At 39.0% G+C, this 18287-nt stretch overlaps 1 protein-coding gene across 2 annotated transcripts in view; it reads right to left on the bottom strand.

The window, feature by feature from the left end:
• Window positions 1-18287, bottom strand: part of DLG5 (discs large MAGUK scaffold protein 5) — a 108524-nt gene that overhangs the window by 65285 nt on the left and 24952 nt on the right. For both annotated transcript variants that reach the window (XM_082052977.1, XM_082052978.1), the window contains exon 2: window positions 2092-2160. In XM_082052977.1, coding sequence (XP_081909103.1) covers window positions 2092-2160 — 69 coding nt within the window. The remainder of the gene's footprint in view (window positions 1-2091; window positions 2161-18287) is intronic.

Here is an 18287-nt window from a genome sequence, read left to right as displayed (position 1 = left end):
TCATTTCACAGGTAAAACTTTTAATTTCCACAGCACAAAACCACCCCTGTGAAAATGCATTCCAGTGAGATGGGGACTGGGGGGGAAGATGTATGTAAAATTCCTGAAATGCTATAGCAACTCAGTATTTGTTGGGATTCCATTCAAAGAAGTCATATGAAGCCTTTGGGGAGCTGGCATGCAAACAGTTTCAGTTATGATGGCTTGTCATTCAACAAATCAGTCAGTATTAAAATAATCTGACTGCAGCTTTGAAGTGACTTGCAAACATGTCTATTAGTATACATTTTGTTGGAAAAGACCCTCAAGATATTTATTAAGCAAGTCTATGCCAGATTCAAACAAATAATTCCCCTGGCTGTTACTGTACTAAACACTTAACTCACTTTAATCATTTGAATAAAACAAAACTATGGGGAATAGTAGATCACAAGTTTTGTTTAATAGTGGGTCACTTGATTTTTAGGTTACTAACAACTCTAACCACTGCACACACCAAAGGCATAAAACACATCCAAGGACAGCCCTTTAGGTAAAATACATGGAGCAGGATTTAGTATGAACTTCAATATTTTAAAACATGAACAAAACATAGTTTGTAAAGAATTCAGTTCTGACTCATATATGGGAACAATTAATGTCTCAGAAGTAACGTGATAAATTCCAAATGTTTGTTCAGAAACAGGTATCCCATAAGGTACTATGACACAGAAAATTAACAAAATAGAAAATAGAGGCCAGGTAAGTTTGCAAGTGGTTCACTCACAAATGTTCTCTTTGTGATGGCAAACACTAGCTGTTCGTTTACTTACCTTTGCTTCCAAGATTCTAAAAGGTCATGTACAAAGAATCGAGTATGTGCATTCGCAAAGTTACAGAAATTGAAAAAAAAAAAAAAGGTTTAAGTGAACCATTCCGTTTTAAAATCAGGAACATGGTACTAGAAAGGACCACCTTCATCTTCTATCTCGGGCATCACTTCTTCCTATTATTTCACAAGCTTACTGGATTTCACCTAAAAAGAACCTCCTTCTTTGAAAGGCTCTGTTTCTCAAGTCTGGCTGTCCTAAAGATTTAGAAACTTTCTTCTTCCTATTCCAAGCCCAAATTTATTAATAGCAAATTAAATCATATGCTTCCTTCACACAATAGCATGTAAGTGTGATCTTAATAAAAATGAAAATAGCATGTCACAGCTTCCTATATTTTCAGCCAAAAGTTCAGTCAACGCTAAAATCTTGCTCCTGTATGCTGGAGTTAAATGTTCAGCTCAGCGACTGCGACGCACGCCTGCTCACATCCTTAAACAGACAACTGGCTTGCCTGCTGCTGTCAGGGAAGCCTACAGATGCCTGACACAACACTGGAACTTTAAACATGCAAGAGCTTACATTCCCAATCCAAGGCAAGTGACTGGTACATAGATTTCACAATAAAAGTATTTGTGTAAGCAAAGAGGAGGAAAACTGATAGCTAAAACAGCTATTCCAAGATCATCGTGTTGTTAGAGGTCTTTTGTCCACATTTCTTTTTCCTCTAGTGTTTTAATATTTTCTTTCCCAATGACATTACAGAGAAAATTAAGCAATTAACTGGATGCAGGAAAAAAATGGTTTAAGCTCGCAGTTACTTCCAGAAGTTTAAAAGGCTATGACCTTGGCTAATAATATTTTTAAGTACTATTTAAGTACTATTTTTAAGAACTAGTTTTCACATCTACGTAAACATATATATACACACATATACGCATGCCTACATATATATTTTATATGCAGATTTGTAGAAAACTAACACTGCCATTTTTACATCAGTAGCTACCAAGTAACTCGAAGGGTAGTTACATAATTTAACGTATCCAAATGTAACAGATTTTACTGGCAACAACTGCATACAGCTATGAAAAGGTTTAACTTGCACTACACAGAAGGGGTATAACTTTTTCTTCATGAAGATGCAGTTACATCTTGCAGTTGGACTTCTTTGATGTTATGACCTGAACCCCTTTACCCTTCCCAAAGGCACCTTAAAAATGTGTTCTCCCAGCCCCTGAAAGATACACTTATCAAATTGTTAGATCAATACTTTACTCACCAATGCTGCTCAAAGAACTGCTGCTTTCGGAATCAGAAGGCATTATGGACAGCACACTGTACGTAGATCCTAAAATCAGAAAAATAAAGGCAGCATTACATTTTTTTTCTCTCCCCAAATCAGGCTAACCACTCATTTTCTTGATACTGTAGATGCCAAACACGCTAAGTTATTGAGAACACGTCGCTAATGCATAAAAATCTAACAGGAAATGTATAATTGTAAATGAACATCGCACTATGCACTGAGTAGGAAACTATTGTAGATGAAATAGTAAAAATGCGTTCAGCAAAACACTGAACTAATACAATGGTTACTTCAGATATACCAAAAATACAGAGTTTCTTCTCTACAATATGAAGATTATGAGTGACATCTGCAACAGTCCAAACTTTTTTTGTTATCTTTTTACATGTACCAGCTCCTATTTCATTGTGTAACTGATTTGTATTCTCATCCTCAAACTTGCTTCACTTAGAAATTTCACTTCCTTGGTAAATACATTTTGCTTGCATCCATTTGTAACTTTCAGTATCTCACCTTAAAAGCAAGAACCAAAGCAGCTATCTGCTGTTACTGACGGCAGCAAGTTTCTTCCTGTATTAATAAACCAATAGACAGAGGCGCCTTTTATTTTAGTTGTTTTAGAAGTATGCTAGATTTTACTTACCAGAAGAACTAGAAAAACAGGTCCTACTTCAAAACCTTACAAACTAAACAGCTCCACCATCCCTCACAAACAGGATAAACACGTCAAAGTAAAGACAGGGTGTGATTATGTGCAAAAGTGATTTGAAATCTGGTCTATTTTCAGTACTGGCCAGGATGTGAGCTGTCTTCACAACAGCCAAGCTCAAAAACAGCTTCAATGCTTTCAGGAGCTGACTTTTCTGTAGTCCTCCTTCTTATGTTTCAGTATTTGCTTCTTCCAGTCTCTTTGAAATTAAGAAATAAAAGCTGAGTAGCAGCATGAGATAAAACACGTGGATCTATCTTTGAAATAGACTAAAGACAGGCAGGAAAATAAGCAAGAAATCCTAGTTTTTGCTCATCTCCTCTGCTTCTTACTAGGAAAACACATGACCCCTATATCTACCATGGTGCTAGACACAGGAAAGACTAGATGCAAGTTTACTAACAACACAAGCAATAACAACAAAATGAATTCAAAAAAGCAAACACAGGGCCCAAACTTCAGGTAGAAAAACCGATAAGGACCCTAACTTTAATGGGGTGTGTTTATTTATCTTGATAAAGAATAAGGCTCCTACATTTTATAAAAGGAGCGATATATAGGTAAAAGCAAACTTAAACAAGTATTTGAATGTAAGGAAAACTCCTTCCAAGGAAAACATCTGGTTTTATTAGCATGTGTTGCAGAAAATAAGTACCAGAACAGGAACTGAAAGTGGAAATAGGCTATTTAACCTGACAAATCCCTGTGAAAATTTATTTGAAATATATTGGTTATAGATAATCCTAGTTGGTTGTACAAGATGTCAGTTTTTTGTTTTGTTCTGCTTTTTAAGGAAAACATACACTTGTTAAAAGCAAAATGATTTCTGCATTAATTAAAAACAACTTCTTTGCATAGTCTAATCTCATACAACTTGCAGTATGTTCTGTAGTCTGGACTAGAATTATTAGAATCATAAGGGAAATCAGAGCAAAAAAAAATAAAAAGCAGATCAATATATTAAACAAATTAGGACATCTTTATGACAGAAAATGTATATCGAGACTATATCAAAACTGTGTGGGACTCAAGCACAATAAAATCTCATGCCAAGAAGCAACACTTCATTATATTTGGCAACTTCAGGTGAATTTGCCCAGTTCCTCTAAAAGATCACACTGGAGTCCCATACCTAATCAAACTTCTACTGATTGTTAGCTGCTTGCGCTTCTTCTTAAGAGTGGAAAAAGAAGAAACTCAAAATCTCATCATCTTGCTTTTATTTATCTTTAAGAAATGCTGATCTTCTCTGCTGTCTTCTCCTTTGTTAAAAGCCAGAGCCAAGACTTAAAATTAGTTAAATTCTGCTCTCTGGAATAGATAGAAAAGTTCTGTGAAGCTGACTTCATCAATGGAGACATATGACCCTCCCTAGCGATATTCTTAAAACATTAGCTCAGATTTGTAAATGCAAGATCCGGTATGCATGGCATGTTATCACAAGAAAACATACAATTGTGAAGAGGGGAGGAATCATCTGACCCATTCATAATACCTCACTTCTAACAGAGAAAAAAAAAAAACTAGTAGCATTTGTTTGGCTTGCAAAGCTGTTTGTGGTTATGTCGGGTTTGTTTTTAAACCACACAGGATATGAGCCCATTATCTGTAACACGTGCCACCTTCCTCATCAGAAGCGCTATTAGTAAGCGTTAGAAAAAATAATCAGAGGACTCTACAGAGCTTTCACAATATTAAAATTCGTCTTTAGGCACTGAACAGGTACACATTCAATTCAGGCTAAAATAGCATCGTACTTGATGTATTCTGCTCAATCAAACTAGCAATACCTCCGCAGTACCTGAAAATGCTCCAAGACAGTATATCCCCCCTCTATAGGACACCTCCTCACAGAAATGAAAATGCTCAAAATCACCACAACAGGAGTTCAGATACAGGCAAAAAGGCAAGGAAAAAGGTAAAAGATAGCTTCTGTAATCAAAGGCACTAGAACACCCCACTTATTCATGAGCTACGTGCCCACAGTATTTTAAAAAATTTGTTGCATACTACCCTCTCATCCCCCTTGCTAAGCAATTTTCTGCTTTATTTTATATTCTTAAAACTATCTGTCCATCTTCTCAAATGGCACAAAAAATAAGATCAGAACAGAAAACCAAACAAGCCACAACTACTTTTTCAGGTTAATGTTGAAAGTGCTTCACACAGAGGGATTTACATGCCTTTCCCCATATTTTTCCAAATATTTGTTTTTCATACATTTCCACTAGTATTCATCTTGTATGCCAAGTCCCCCAGTACAAAAACTTGCTACATTTGATTACAATTCACTGATTCATAACAATTGCTGACATACTCTAAGTCCAAAATTACAACTTGAAATGGACAGGATTCTGAGAAACAGGGTAGATACTACTCATACCTAATTAAAAAACCAACCAACCAGTGACCTGTCTTTAACAGATATACATTCATTCAGAGACAAAAAAAAAAAAGTATAAGCATCTGTCCTTGCACAGCAGACTCGCTTTTGTGGCATTTCTTTATTGCTCATCCAGACCTAAGCTTTGTCTCAGTTCCCAGCTATATCAAACAGCTTTGGCAGAGAAGAAGGATTTAGAAATCACTAAGTGTATACTTGAGAGTCTTAAGAATCCCATTTCCTTCTATTTTCAACAATTAGAGTAAGACAAATTTCCTTAAGTTATTACTGTCTTTATTAGTCAAATGACAGGAAGGCCACCTTAAAACTTGCAAATTCAGGAAAGGAACTAGTTGCTTAACAGTGGAAGCTGCCTCCAGGGACAGCAGAGGAACTGGATTCTCCATGTTTCACACAATGTCCACAAAAAAACAGTGATATATATTTTCCTTGTTAAAAAAGGCAATGATGATGGAGGAAACAAAAAGATTTATGTCCTAAGGAGACACCAAACGTCTAACCAAGCAATTTCCTCATCAGCAATGCCAAATCTAGACGGACAGAATTAAACTATTAGCACATAATTAAAATAGAACATTTCTCTCTTCAGTCTTTCTAAACTTTGTATTGTGAAACACCACATAACACTGGGTATTGTACACTTGTACCTCAAGGAGAGACTAAAAAAGACAAGCCAGCTAATCTCAAAGTCTCCAAAAGAACCTTGTACTTGGTATCTTCTGGAAGAAAGTAGCACAAAGGAGCAAGTAAGATTTTTTTTTTTTCTATGACTAAATGCTAAATTATTGAACAAATTCTGAGAAAAACACAGTGTTCAATTTGCATTATGTGGTGTTAGGGTTATGTCAGGGTTGTCGTGGCTGCATAGAACCCTCTCATATGTACAAATGCACATATGTCTGCAGGCTCTGCTCATGGCTCTAGACCACAGTCTGTCCAAGGGGACTAGTGGCAACAGACAACAGAGGGACTCAGCTTTCAAAATCCATTGCACGTATGCTTTCAACTCTTCATTTATCAAAATGTATATTATACTCTCAAATATTTAGGAAATTATAATTCACCTCGACAAAAGGCTATTTCATCTTCCCAAATTTGCTATATTAACTAAATGACTGTGTAGGAACAAGAATAGTTACTGCGTCAGGTACACACCTTCAGCGCAGGGCCAAAGAGACACATATAATGAACCTGTTTCTGTGTGTGACGAACCAGGGTTTAATTCAAGGAGCATTAGGCGTTCCATCCCACAAGATGTGGGATGACACGAAGCAACCCTTCACACCCCCCTGCTGCAAATTTCCATTGTTAATTAAACTCTGCTCTTCCTCCCCGCTCCCTTCCCAGCGCAGCGACCACCAGCAGATCCAACCTCTTGTCAGCAAATGACTTTTCAGCTGGAGGTCCAGCACACCGGGCAAGAGGGCAGTGTGACAAACATTTGTTTATCCACATCTCCACGCACCAAACCAAACTGACTTTGGCAGGACTCCTACTTGCTGTGGGGGAGCAAAAAACTTTGATTAAAACTGGAAATGACCCAGATTACAATGTTCCCACTGCCTTTATAACAAACCAAACTGCCCAAGGAGCTTAGGATCACATGGATCTGCCATGCCCTGTCCCCGAGGCTGTTCTTGGCCACCTGTGCAGCCAGGTTTGTCAGAAACCATAAGACATAGTCCATTCTTGCAAATTGTGTGACGTTCAGATGTTAAATTCTGATCTCACACAAAACCCTCAATTGGGTATTTGCTTCCATCCATGTCATAGTTATTTCAGATGTTTCACAGTAATTTACCTTTAAGGATACAGGTAACTCCAAGACAAAGTTACAAACTTAGCAATAAAGGTAACACAGTAGTAGAGGCCATACCAGCAAAACTTGCCTCAACTGTTCTAAACATGATTTTGTTACTTACTCTGCACACCTTTGGTTCCTTACTACCGTGCCCTGCAGCATAAAATCCTCTCATTTTTAGGACACCATGAAAACTAAATGAACATTTAGTCTGTAACTTTCACATAGACAGTGAGGGTCAAAATGTTCATTTTCCTTTTACAATGAAGAAAACATCTTACAACAACCTATTTATGAAATATTAAGATAGTAATATTAAAAGTGCTTTAGCGCTTAGGCCATCTTTCAATTCTAAGCAATTAAAAACCTCTTGTTACGGACAGAACACTTCACACACAAGCAAGGACTCTGGCACCTTTATCTGAAACATTTAGCAAAATCCAGCACTGGTGACAGAAGAAGTCAGGCTGATTTTGATTTAATACGACAATTTCTCTCTAGGTTTAGATTCAGAAAAGTTAAGTAACCTGCCATAGGCCAGAGACATCAGTAAAGAAGCCCAGAGTTCAGATGCTTAATTTCCTAGCTGTCAGTCATACAGTCAAGTACAGCATTTGATCTTCAAGTGTTAGAAACAACACTAGACATCTGTAAAATTCCTATTTTCTTGGCAACATCTGTTCAAAACACTTCATAGTAGAACAAAGCCACAGACTGATATTTCTAAATATGCATTCCTAAGTGTATCCTCTCTAGCAACATCTATGCTCATTGCTATAGATATTTTTTCTTTAGCCAGGAAGCAATATAGTGAGTTATACTGAAAAGAATTTACAACCTATCTTTAAGAGAAATCCTGGACTATTGTTGTGCATCTTACTACAATGTGAATTATGAAAGGAAGCAGATGTCGGTGTCTTCATTAAAAAAAAGCAGAATAGTAGCCATGAGAAAGATAAGATGAAAGGGTAAAAGACAAGAAAACAAGGTAGTTCATTTTTCTACATTATCACTTTATCATTAGGATACACTTGCTACTGTCCACATACTTTATTAGCGTTATCTGTTCTTGTTTACCACATTCTGAGCACTGGGTCAAATCATCCTCTTTTCATACAAAGAAGCACAGAAAAGATTAAAAATCTTTACAGATCTGGATTTGCATAGCTCAATTCACAAAACACACATGATGACAGTACTTCAGCTGACAGCATTCAAGTTATTTTGCCATGGACATGATGCTCTAATAATGCTTTAAAGAGTAGAATGGAAGCAATTTTGAAGAGCCAAATTACCATGAAGTTTTATTAGCAGGATAGCAGCTATTACCAGCTGGTAATTGGGAGCAAAGATGTAAAAAAACCTATGTTTAAGAAACAAACAAAATCACACCCAAGCATATCAGGTCAGCTAGAAATAACGCCCCTTGCTACCTCCAATCTTTCATTTCTTTCTTTGCAATTTATAAAATGACTAATTTAATGTCTGGCACTCTGTGAAACCACATCAGAAGTGATTAAATATATCTGCTGGAGCAGTAGGACCAAAGATGCAATCATAATTGCTGCTGCTATTACTTATTCAAAACTTCCTGCAGCAATTCCGGTTCTGAACCAGAAACAACTGCTTTAACCTTTCCAGAAACAACTGCTTTAACCTTTGTGTTCTTGCTTTTTGACTGGGATGGCTTTTAACTCTACTGGAGTGAGTGCATTTTGTCTTGACAAGTCATTTGTCTCCAACACCCCATTTGAGCTGAGGAAAACTGCAACAGCAAATGACCGTGCCCTCGTCTTACAGCCCTGAATTTCCATTAGGTAGTGCAGCAAGATGGGTGATGATTTTTCAGTTATTTTAAGGCTAACAGCAATATACCTGGCTACCACGAAAATATCATCATGCAAATTTACATTACTCAGATTCTGGCAAAAGAACAACTTTCAGTTTGTAGAGCTGCACACACTGCCTTCACTGCTGACTTTCTTACAAGACTAATGCATATTTTTGTAAGCTGACACTCAAAAGGCGGAGAAAAGAGTAACTGGCTCCAGACTCTCTAACTTCAGTTTTAGTACTGATAGGAAAAAGCTACATTTAAAGTTAAGACTTAGTAAAACTGCAATGCAGTCAGCCATTTCATTCAATTTAATTTCATTCATTTCAGTTGTCATTCATTTCATCTTATGTGGATTATACAAGTGGTCCTTGCATTCCTATCAATGCAGCAGTGCTGTCTTCTGTTCTACAAACATGTGTTATTTACAGCTGACTACCTTATTAAATAAACATAAAAATCATTTCTATGAATTATTTTTAACATAGCTGCTTTAACAAAGCCAGTTAACCTATTCTGGAAATACCCATCTCCATTCCACTGGTAAGAAGGCCAGTGCATCCATTCATTTTGTCGCTTCTAGCTATCATGGACATTACATTTGTTTGCTGGGTTCCGCATGATAAACCAATGGAGAGAAAAAAAAGGGGGGGGGGGACACACACATAAAACATAAAAAAACATAAGAGCATTTTACTTTTTAACAAGCTTCCTGCAATCTGAAACTCCATTTCTCTTAAAGTTATCATCTTAATCTAGATTACTCACTACATTATACATAAGAGGATATAATTAAATGAGAGATGTAAATTTTCATTAAACCTCCCGGATTAATAAAATGCAGTAGAGGACACTGACCAATCCCTTTCCCTCTAGGAAGGAAATCGGATAACCTAGGGCCTAAATCCACTTGGCAATCACGTGCTCCTTCAGTATTCCATCCGCACGGTGTCCAGCAAATTGGCATTCTGACCATTTGCTGGATATTCCAGGTATTGCTGAAGTGCTCAAGGCTCCTTCACCTGGGCAGTGCTGCGATGGCAGTCCCCAGCAGGCCCTCACAGACCCACACAACCTTGAGCACTGCACTCTTCATCCCTACAGCTACACATGACACCTCCAACACAAAGCAGCTACAGATTTATCCTCCTCTGCACACGTGGCACTGGGAGGACATTGGGTACCATCAATCTACCCCAGCCAGGGAGCACCTGCAAACATTTTTGTTCTACTTATCAGTTCTTAAAGCACATTCCGGTTCTGCCTACCCTTGCACCTGGCCTGGGCCCATTTGGTCCCAGCTGGTCCCAGGTCTCAACACTGTTTCAATAGGCTGCGCTAGCTTTGATATGTCTATTCCTAAAAAGTTTCTCATCTGCCCTGTGTCTAGATAATGATTCATTTTCATCTGACAGACACTTAGAAAATCCCATTTTCAAGGCCGCTAATCAGTCTTTCTCGTCCATTTTCTGAGTTTTACTGCCAAGTATAGAAGAAGTTAAACAGTATATAAGAAGTCATCTCAGCAAATAAGGAATTGCCCGAGTACATTGCTCCTGCTACAGATGGTCTCCATCCACAGGAACCCACACTTCAAACCTGTTGATACTGGAGCACTTCTGAGCTCTTTTAACCCCAGACAATAATATATCCACATCCACTTTTCCTAGCACACTGACCAGTTCTTTAAGTTTGAAGAAAGACTTGTTGGTTACCCATTTCATTATGCAGCACTTCTTTCAGGAAAACTTTGCAAAAGGGGGTTATTCCACATCTGGAGGTAATTCTTTACATCAAACTATACTCCAGAAGCTTTGCAAGTAATCTGTCTAAGATTTCTGGAGGATGACACCATCTGCAATTTGCAACTGACTCTAGAAGGATTTAAGCGAAAGGAAATTATGTTCAGAAAACACATTATGCAGCCATGAGCAAGAAACTGTTGTGGGATGAAGGTGGTAAATACTAGATCCCTACAAATGTATTCTGAATCAGCAACAGTTGCCTTGCTAAATTTGTAATGGTGACAAAAAATTCAAACTTCATTTAGTTTGCACAGATGTACACAGAGCTTTGTAGTATATTGTTTCATCAAATAATTGTATAGTCAGGTAATAAGAATGGCAAACTAAAATTTAAAAAATAGCATTACTAACTCTACAGCTAAATGCTATATTTAAAATTTAATTTAAATTTTGGAATTAAATCAAAGTAACCACCTAATTATGTCTGTAAAGAGGCCAGACCATTACAAAAACCTCCATGGAAGAACAAAGGAAAAAGCAGCTACAGGTATTTAAAACTGCAGACACTGACATGCAAAAGACTAGAAATCTACCAGGTAACAAGGAAAGCAAGCATTAATTCCTCAAGATTAGCCTCTTGACACATCCAGTCCTTTCATTAACTCACTGTATCTTGCAGCCGGGTATTTCCCCTGCAGAAGCAGCTGGGGACATGCCTGGAACCGCGTCCATCACGTGCCTAACTGGAGCTTTCCTCTGGCAATTCAAACTTTGCCCATAACAAACAAGCATTATGGTTCAAACTGTTTTTTTAGGACAAGTCATCAAGAACACATATGTACCTACACCCATCTATAAACATAGTCTATATATAAGAACTAGTCTGCTTCAATGATAATGGTACAGTTCAAGTCAGGTAGCTATCCTGCTCTGCAGACTTTTAAACAAGGACAACGTGGTTTAATGTAATTCTAGCTTACTGCTGTACAGCAGGAGAATTAGGCACACAAGGAAGAAAGCAACTCGACACAAACACAACCACAATCACACCAAGGGCTTGTGCTATCTACAGCTCGGGGAAAAAAAAAAGGCCACGTTTAGGCCAGTCCTTTGTGATTCCAAGCAGAGGAGTAACATATCAAAGTCCAAAGGCTTTCTTCCCCTCTCCCCATACTATCTACTTTAGATAAACTCGTCTGCTGTGTACAATTCAATCTCATAAATCTGTCATCTGGGAATATCCTCCTGATTTTTACAGTCCTAGCTTATTAATAAGGACCAAATTTCCCTTTCTAATAAGAAATAGAACAAAGTAGTTTCTCAAAACACAGACCATTACTATTCAAGAGCTAAACCAGCAACTGATTGAAGAAGTTATTGTTACACAATATCTCCTCATATGCTGTTCTCCACGCTACAAATAATAACTAATCAGGAAAAACTTAAGAGCCTATTGTTTCTAGCCTGAATTCCTCATTTTCCTACAAGTCACAAACCAGCTCACATCTACTGCTCTTAAGGATTGCAAGAGATGTATCAATACAATCATTCAAACTTGGACTATGTGGAAGTCAATACTCAACACACCTCCTTCGAAATTCAAGTGGTATTATGAGATTTGACTTTTTCAAATCATGCACCTTTAGAAAAACAGATTCAGGCTACTTTGTATGAAGCCTGACATAATGCTCAAGTAACCTCCTTGAAAGGAGATGCAGACTCCCCAACTAAGCCCTAAAAAAGGAATTATCCTTATACTGCTCTTCATAGCATGCTACAGTATTCAGCTTTTAAGTATCCCTGCCTTCAAGAAAAATAATTTTTAAAAAAAGGTGTCAGGGATGGTTTCATTAAGGTATGTCAGAGAAGGGCTTTAAATTCAACTTTGTTTTGTTGCTACAATGGAAAAACCTACACGCGCTTTCATACAGAAGAGAGCTCGTTCCAAGAGTCTTCTGTCTTTCTCTTTACAGTAATTGTTAATTAAAATGGTAATAGAAAACACATATCTAAGCTAAATCATTTAAACTAAGACTTCTTGTCTCCTTGGTAAGTTTATTTTTTCCCTAAGACACTCCTTCATTTAAGAAAGCAAAAGCAAGGAAGAATACAACATAAGAGGTTTTTTTTTCCCCTCCCAGTGCTGTGGAGCAGGAAATCCTACTGCCAGCAGTAAATCCATATTACATACATACATATTTATTCTATGGGCACAGAGTCCAAGGGTCTGCTCAGTAAAAGAGATAAAAGTCCCTGCTACCTACAGACTTCAGGTCTAAGTCCTCTTCAGGGTATTTTCAACTACAAGAAGGTCATCAGAACTCTGTGACTGCTACTAGCACACAGCAAGTGGGATGGAGTGCACCCTCAGCAAGTTTGTAATGACACCAAGCTGAGTGGTGCAGCTGACGGGCCTGAGGGCTGGGATGCCGTCCAGGCGGGACCTGGACAAGCTCAAGAACTGGGCCTGTGCGAACTCCATGAGGTTCAACAAGGCCAAGTGCAAGGCCCTGCACCTGGGATGGGGCCAACCCTGGTATCAATACAGGCTGGGGGATGAAGGAATTGAGAGCAGCCCTGCAGAGAAGGACTTGGTACTGGTGGATGAAAGACTGGACATGAGCCGGCAATGTGCCCATCATACTTTGGGCTGCATCAAAAGAACTGTGGCCAGTAGGTCAAGGGAGGTAATTCTGCCCCTCTACTCTGCTCTGGTGAGAGCCCATATGGAGTCCTGTGTCCAGCTCTGGAGCCCTCAGTACAGGAAAGACATGGACCTGTTGGAGAGGGGTCAGAGCAGGGACACAAAAACGATCAGAGGGCTGGAACAGCTCTCTGAGGAAAGACTGAGAGAGTTGGGTTTGTTCAGCCTGGAGAAGACTCTGGGGAGACCTACTGCAGCCTTTCAGTACTTAAAAGGGTCCTGTAAGAAGGATGGGGACACACTTTTTAGCAGTGACTGTTGTGATAGGACAAGGGGTAATGGTTTTAAACTAAAGGAGGGGAGATTCTTGCTAGACATGACAGAGAAGCTTTTTATAATGAGCATGGTGAAACACAGGAACAGGTTGCCCAGCGAGGTGGTAGTTGCCCCATCCCTGGAGACATTGAAGGTCAGGCTGGATGGGGCTCTGAGCAACCTGATTTAGTTGAATATGTCCCTGCTCATTGCAGGGGAAGTTGGACTAGATGACCTTTAAAGGCCCCTTCCAACCCAAACTATCCTATGATTCTATGAAGTGCTACAGACAAAAGAAATGTTGCATCCATGGCAAAGTGACTGAGACCCCCCTCTGAAACTGGACAAATTGGAACAAATGTTCTGTGTGTGTCTACACAAGACCTTTCCAGAAATGTACAAGTTTTCACAAGTGTAATAGCTTAACCAGACAACTTCTGAAAGTGCCAAGCAGTGATACGACTGCAGAAGAGGGGTGGAGAAGGTAATGATATCTATTAAGAATATATTTGAACCACAGACTGTACTTTTTCAGAAGACAAACACACAGATGTAAAAAAGAAACTGCACCTACGCCCTCATTTAAACAATGCAATTAAGTATGTCTTTAAGTGTTCTGCTGTACTGAGTGATTATTACAGAAGTCTATTACCTATGAACTATTTACAAAAATAATTTGTTGCAGAAATCCCCAGGGGTGAACTTCATGCCTCTTCTGGTTACTGCTGTACCACCCACAGGAACTTTTTCATCCCTTACCAGAGGTAACCTTCAGCAGTGATGATGGCAACAACAGGCTGACACCCTTCTCCAGCAGCACAGGCACTGCCAGAGTGTGCCTGAGCAGACCTCTCCCTGCCACACACACGGAATAACACAGGAAAACGTTGCTTAAGCTTCCTAATGGCAAAAGTAACATGTGTAACTAAATACAACAAAAAGTCATCTTCCCCCATGTAACAGGGTGCTCACGCATACAAATGCTCATTCTACCTGGGTGCTAAGAGCAAAGAACGCTAGAAAAAAGAAATTCATCTGGAAGCAATTACGGCACACATTCCTCTCTCCTCCTTTTTGCCTCTTCTCCACAGGATGTGAATGCTGCTACTTTTCCTTCTCTCATGGCCATGGCAGGGCAAGGAGGAGACAGTGTCCTCAGCCTCTGCTGTGCCTTGACAGAGCAGTCGAGCAGCCCTGCATGGTCACACGCTGTTCTGCAGTGCCGAAGGAGTTTGCTTGCCTAGACATATGTATTCCCAGGGCTCCTTCTGCGAGCTTCACCTTTTATGTACCCTGTTTTCCCAAAAATAAGCCCTAGCATGATTTCTGAGGATTTCTGAGGATGCTCAAAATATAAGCCCTACTCCAAAAATAAGCTCTAGTTACAGTTCATTCAAAAAGTCAATTTAAATAGTGTCCAGGCAGCTATGCACGTAAAAAAGTAAAATTAATTAGCAATAGAATGCAGCAAGACAGATAGACCCTTCACCAAGAAAAGCAGACACCCAACAGTTGCGTTGCCAATGCACTACGAGCATGCTACAAAGACAAGAGGTGTGCGTTTAAGGAAAGTGCTATTGCTAGACATGAGAAATTTGGGCCAATGGTTCTAAAGGAAACAGAGTCACAAGAAATTCATGATGGAATTCAGGGTTTGGAGAGTTATGATGAAGTTCCAGAATGTGATGACATGACTTTATTTGAATAAGTGTTGATTTTTTTGTTAAAGAATAAATGTAGATTGTTGTTCATGGAAAAATAAGACATCCCCTGAAAATAAACCCCAGCACACCATTTGGAGCAAAAATTAATATAAGATCCTGTCTTATTTTTGGGGAAACAGGGTAATTCCTTGATGACAGACCCTGTTTGGAGACTAAATCAATTTCAGAGTCTAGAGAGAATTTTTCCTGCATAGCAAGGGTATCAACATGCTAGATGGGCCTTTTAGCCTTTTTGAGATTATTCTTTTGGGAGAAAGCAACTACAACTGTTGCAACTCAAGCACAGAGTGGCTAATGACTTTAAAATGGCTTAACTATGAACATTTAAGCCAACAGTGCTGCGTTGCCAAGCAAGCAACTGCAGTGAGCATACAAAGAATAAGCAGGAACTTGAGGTATTACTGACAACCAGGCAGATCATAGTAATGTGAGGATTTTCATAAGCCAAATATTCACTGTAAGATCAATAATAAGAAGGAAAAAAATGCCTGCAGTACAGGCAGCCAAATGCTATCAGCTCCATCAATTCTGGAAAAAGTTCTAAAGTTTACTGCACTGACAATGTATCTACAAAAGACTGAAATCACACTCTTACCAGGAAGCATTAGCATTACATGACAGCTCACACTGAGCTTGAAGGACTGCAGCAGACCTCCCTGCAGGCTAAAATTCAGCAAACCCACCCAAGTCCAGCATATCGCTCCAATGCAAACACAGTGCCCGACCCACTAAGGCAGTGGCAGGAGAGAAGACAAAAGAAAACAAGACTACAACTCCGAAGTATAACATGGCACGATGGACAGGACAAGTCGGCGCTGTTGAGGGGAGAAAGAATAGTTTCCCAACTGAGAGGGGTGACTGGGCCAATAAATGAGTCAAGACCTGTCCTGCTTGGAAAGTCATCTGCCTGTCACAGAGCTGTGGTTTCCCCTCAACCTTCTCTCATGCACATCTCTCGGAGCAGATGAGGATGCTGCCTCCCCATCAGCACCACTTGTCAGGCGTGAAGGTTGAGTGAGGACAGCTTTAACATTCAGGTTCAGCTGCTGGTGCTAGCACAGAGGTGCCTTAAATAAGCATGCCAGATGGTCTAGAGTAGCAGAGAGACTGTGTAACGCTTTGAAAGATCTTCATTTAACCATGTAAACATCCACATTTTACTGTTCCCATTTCAGAAACACAAGAGATGGTAAAAGTTGTGCCTCCATAGGTAGCCTTGAAACAGGCCTTGTTGTATAAGCTCAACAGCAGGCTTTGACACCTCTTCTCCACTTTAAGCCCCCAGTGAACCTGCCTTCTTTACATCTTCCTCCTTGAACAGGTTTGAAGACACTGGGGATGTTCCTGAAGGAGATGGTGTCACTGAGAGCAGCTGCCATCAGCATCAAGTGTTTCATTTTGCTTCCCATTTCAGCAGTAATCATGAGAGCAGCAGTGAGGTCAAGGGTGTGCAGGGGACAGAAACAGCAAGAGGAGAATGTCAATGGATTTGGGGGAGAGAGGGAAAAAAAAGACAGACACATCCATTGTTTTCCCCACATACACACTGCTTTCAGTATGAAACACTGACATACAGTTAAGCACTGATTAAATCGTAATCAAAACTGTGCACTCTGTATACAGTAAGAAAAGGCTTCCCCCAAAAAACTCACAAGACCCAAACTGAGACACATTAGCATGCTACTGTATTCATAACCACCAAATGTTTTAAACACGTTACAGTGAAGACCAAATCTGACTAGTCTGTAATATGAAAAAGTGCTTAGGAAATTACTATAAAAACACTGGTTGAGATGGATCACTGTTTAGAAGCACAGGATTAAAATCTCCCCTGTCATGACTTACAGCAATCTTTGATACTGCAACTCTTTTCTGCAAGAGATTTTTACCATTTTTTATTTATTCTAGCATAGTACTGTATCATCTCCTGTTGTTACATAAGTATTTTTATCCTACTTTTCCATTAGATAAATCAAGAATATTCAAGATACTTAAATCGCAAACAACTAGGGCACATTCAATTACAATTTCTCCACATCAGTCTGTTCTTATGTTGCTGTGGGATTTTAATGTTAAGAATCCACCGTTAAAAAAATTAGTAAGTTTAACTGTGTAAACTGAAGTATGTAAAAGCAAATAGATGATCGGAGCTCAAGTCAACAGTTCTGACTTTTCTAATAATGCTGTAAACCACAAGTTCCTTGGGGGAAATACCGTATCTTCTTTCTGCTTGGGTAACACCTTCCAAAAATTGACATTTTGAGTACATTAGAAGATCTGTCAGAAACAAGCGTGAATATTAGCTTTGATCCGTTAGAAACTAGTTCACATTTCAAAATCCACACTGCAACAAATCCCAAAAGGGTTTTAATTTGTACGAAAGCATACAGCCATCTTTTTTTCTTTCATAAATAACATCAGTGGAAAACTTCAGAGAAAACTTAAATTCTTTGACTGAAACAAGGTTGATATCATGTACCTCTTAAAATCTTTGCTTTCCCTTCCTGCACTACATTTTATCCTGCTGAGAAAAAAAATCCTGTAACTTTTCACTTGAACAGCTAAATTTGCTTTATAATTAGTGATGCTTACACTGATACTGTTTTATATAAAATGCAGAGAACATTCCAGAAATATTTAATAAATCAGTACTTTAAAAATATATTAAATGCACAGAATGGAGATATGGGGCGGGGGGGGGGGGGGGGGGGGGGAAAGGAGGAAAAAGAAATCCAAGCTATTGTACAGAAGCCTGAAAGCAAAAAAAATGAAAACTTGTTTCCAACCAGAAGAAATATTTACGTCTTCATAGACTTTCAGATAGGTCCAGACTTATCTGATCAAGGGCAAAGTCAGGTAACCTACACACCACTACCCTCAGTACGAGGACAATGGGATATAACAGCGGGGTTTAATCTGGAGAGCACTCTTATTTTTTAAGCATGTTCTCTGTATGTATCCAGTAACGCATCCTGACAGGTGTGAGTTTGGAG

Source organism: Streptopelia decaocto, assembly GCF_964273445.1.
Source record: "Streptopelia decaocto genome assembly, chromosome: 5".
NCBI lineage: Eukaryota > Metazoa > Chordata > Aves > Columbiformes > Columbidae > Streptopelia > Streptopelia decaocto.
The sequence above is the reverse complement of the archived record's forward strand: the minus strand, read 5'-3'. Positions and strand labels throughout refer to the sequence as shown.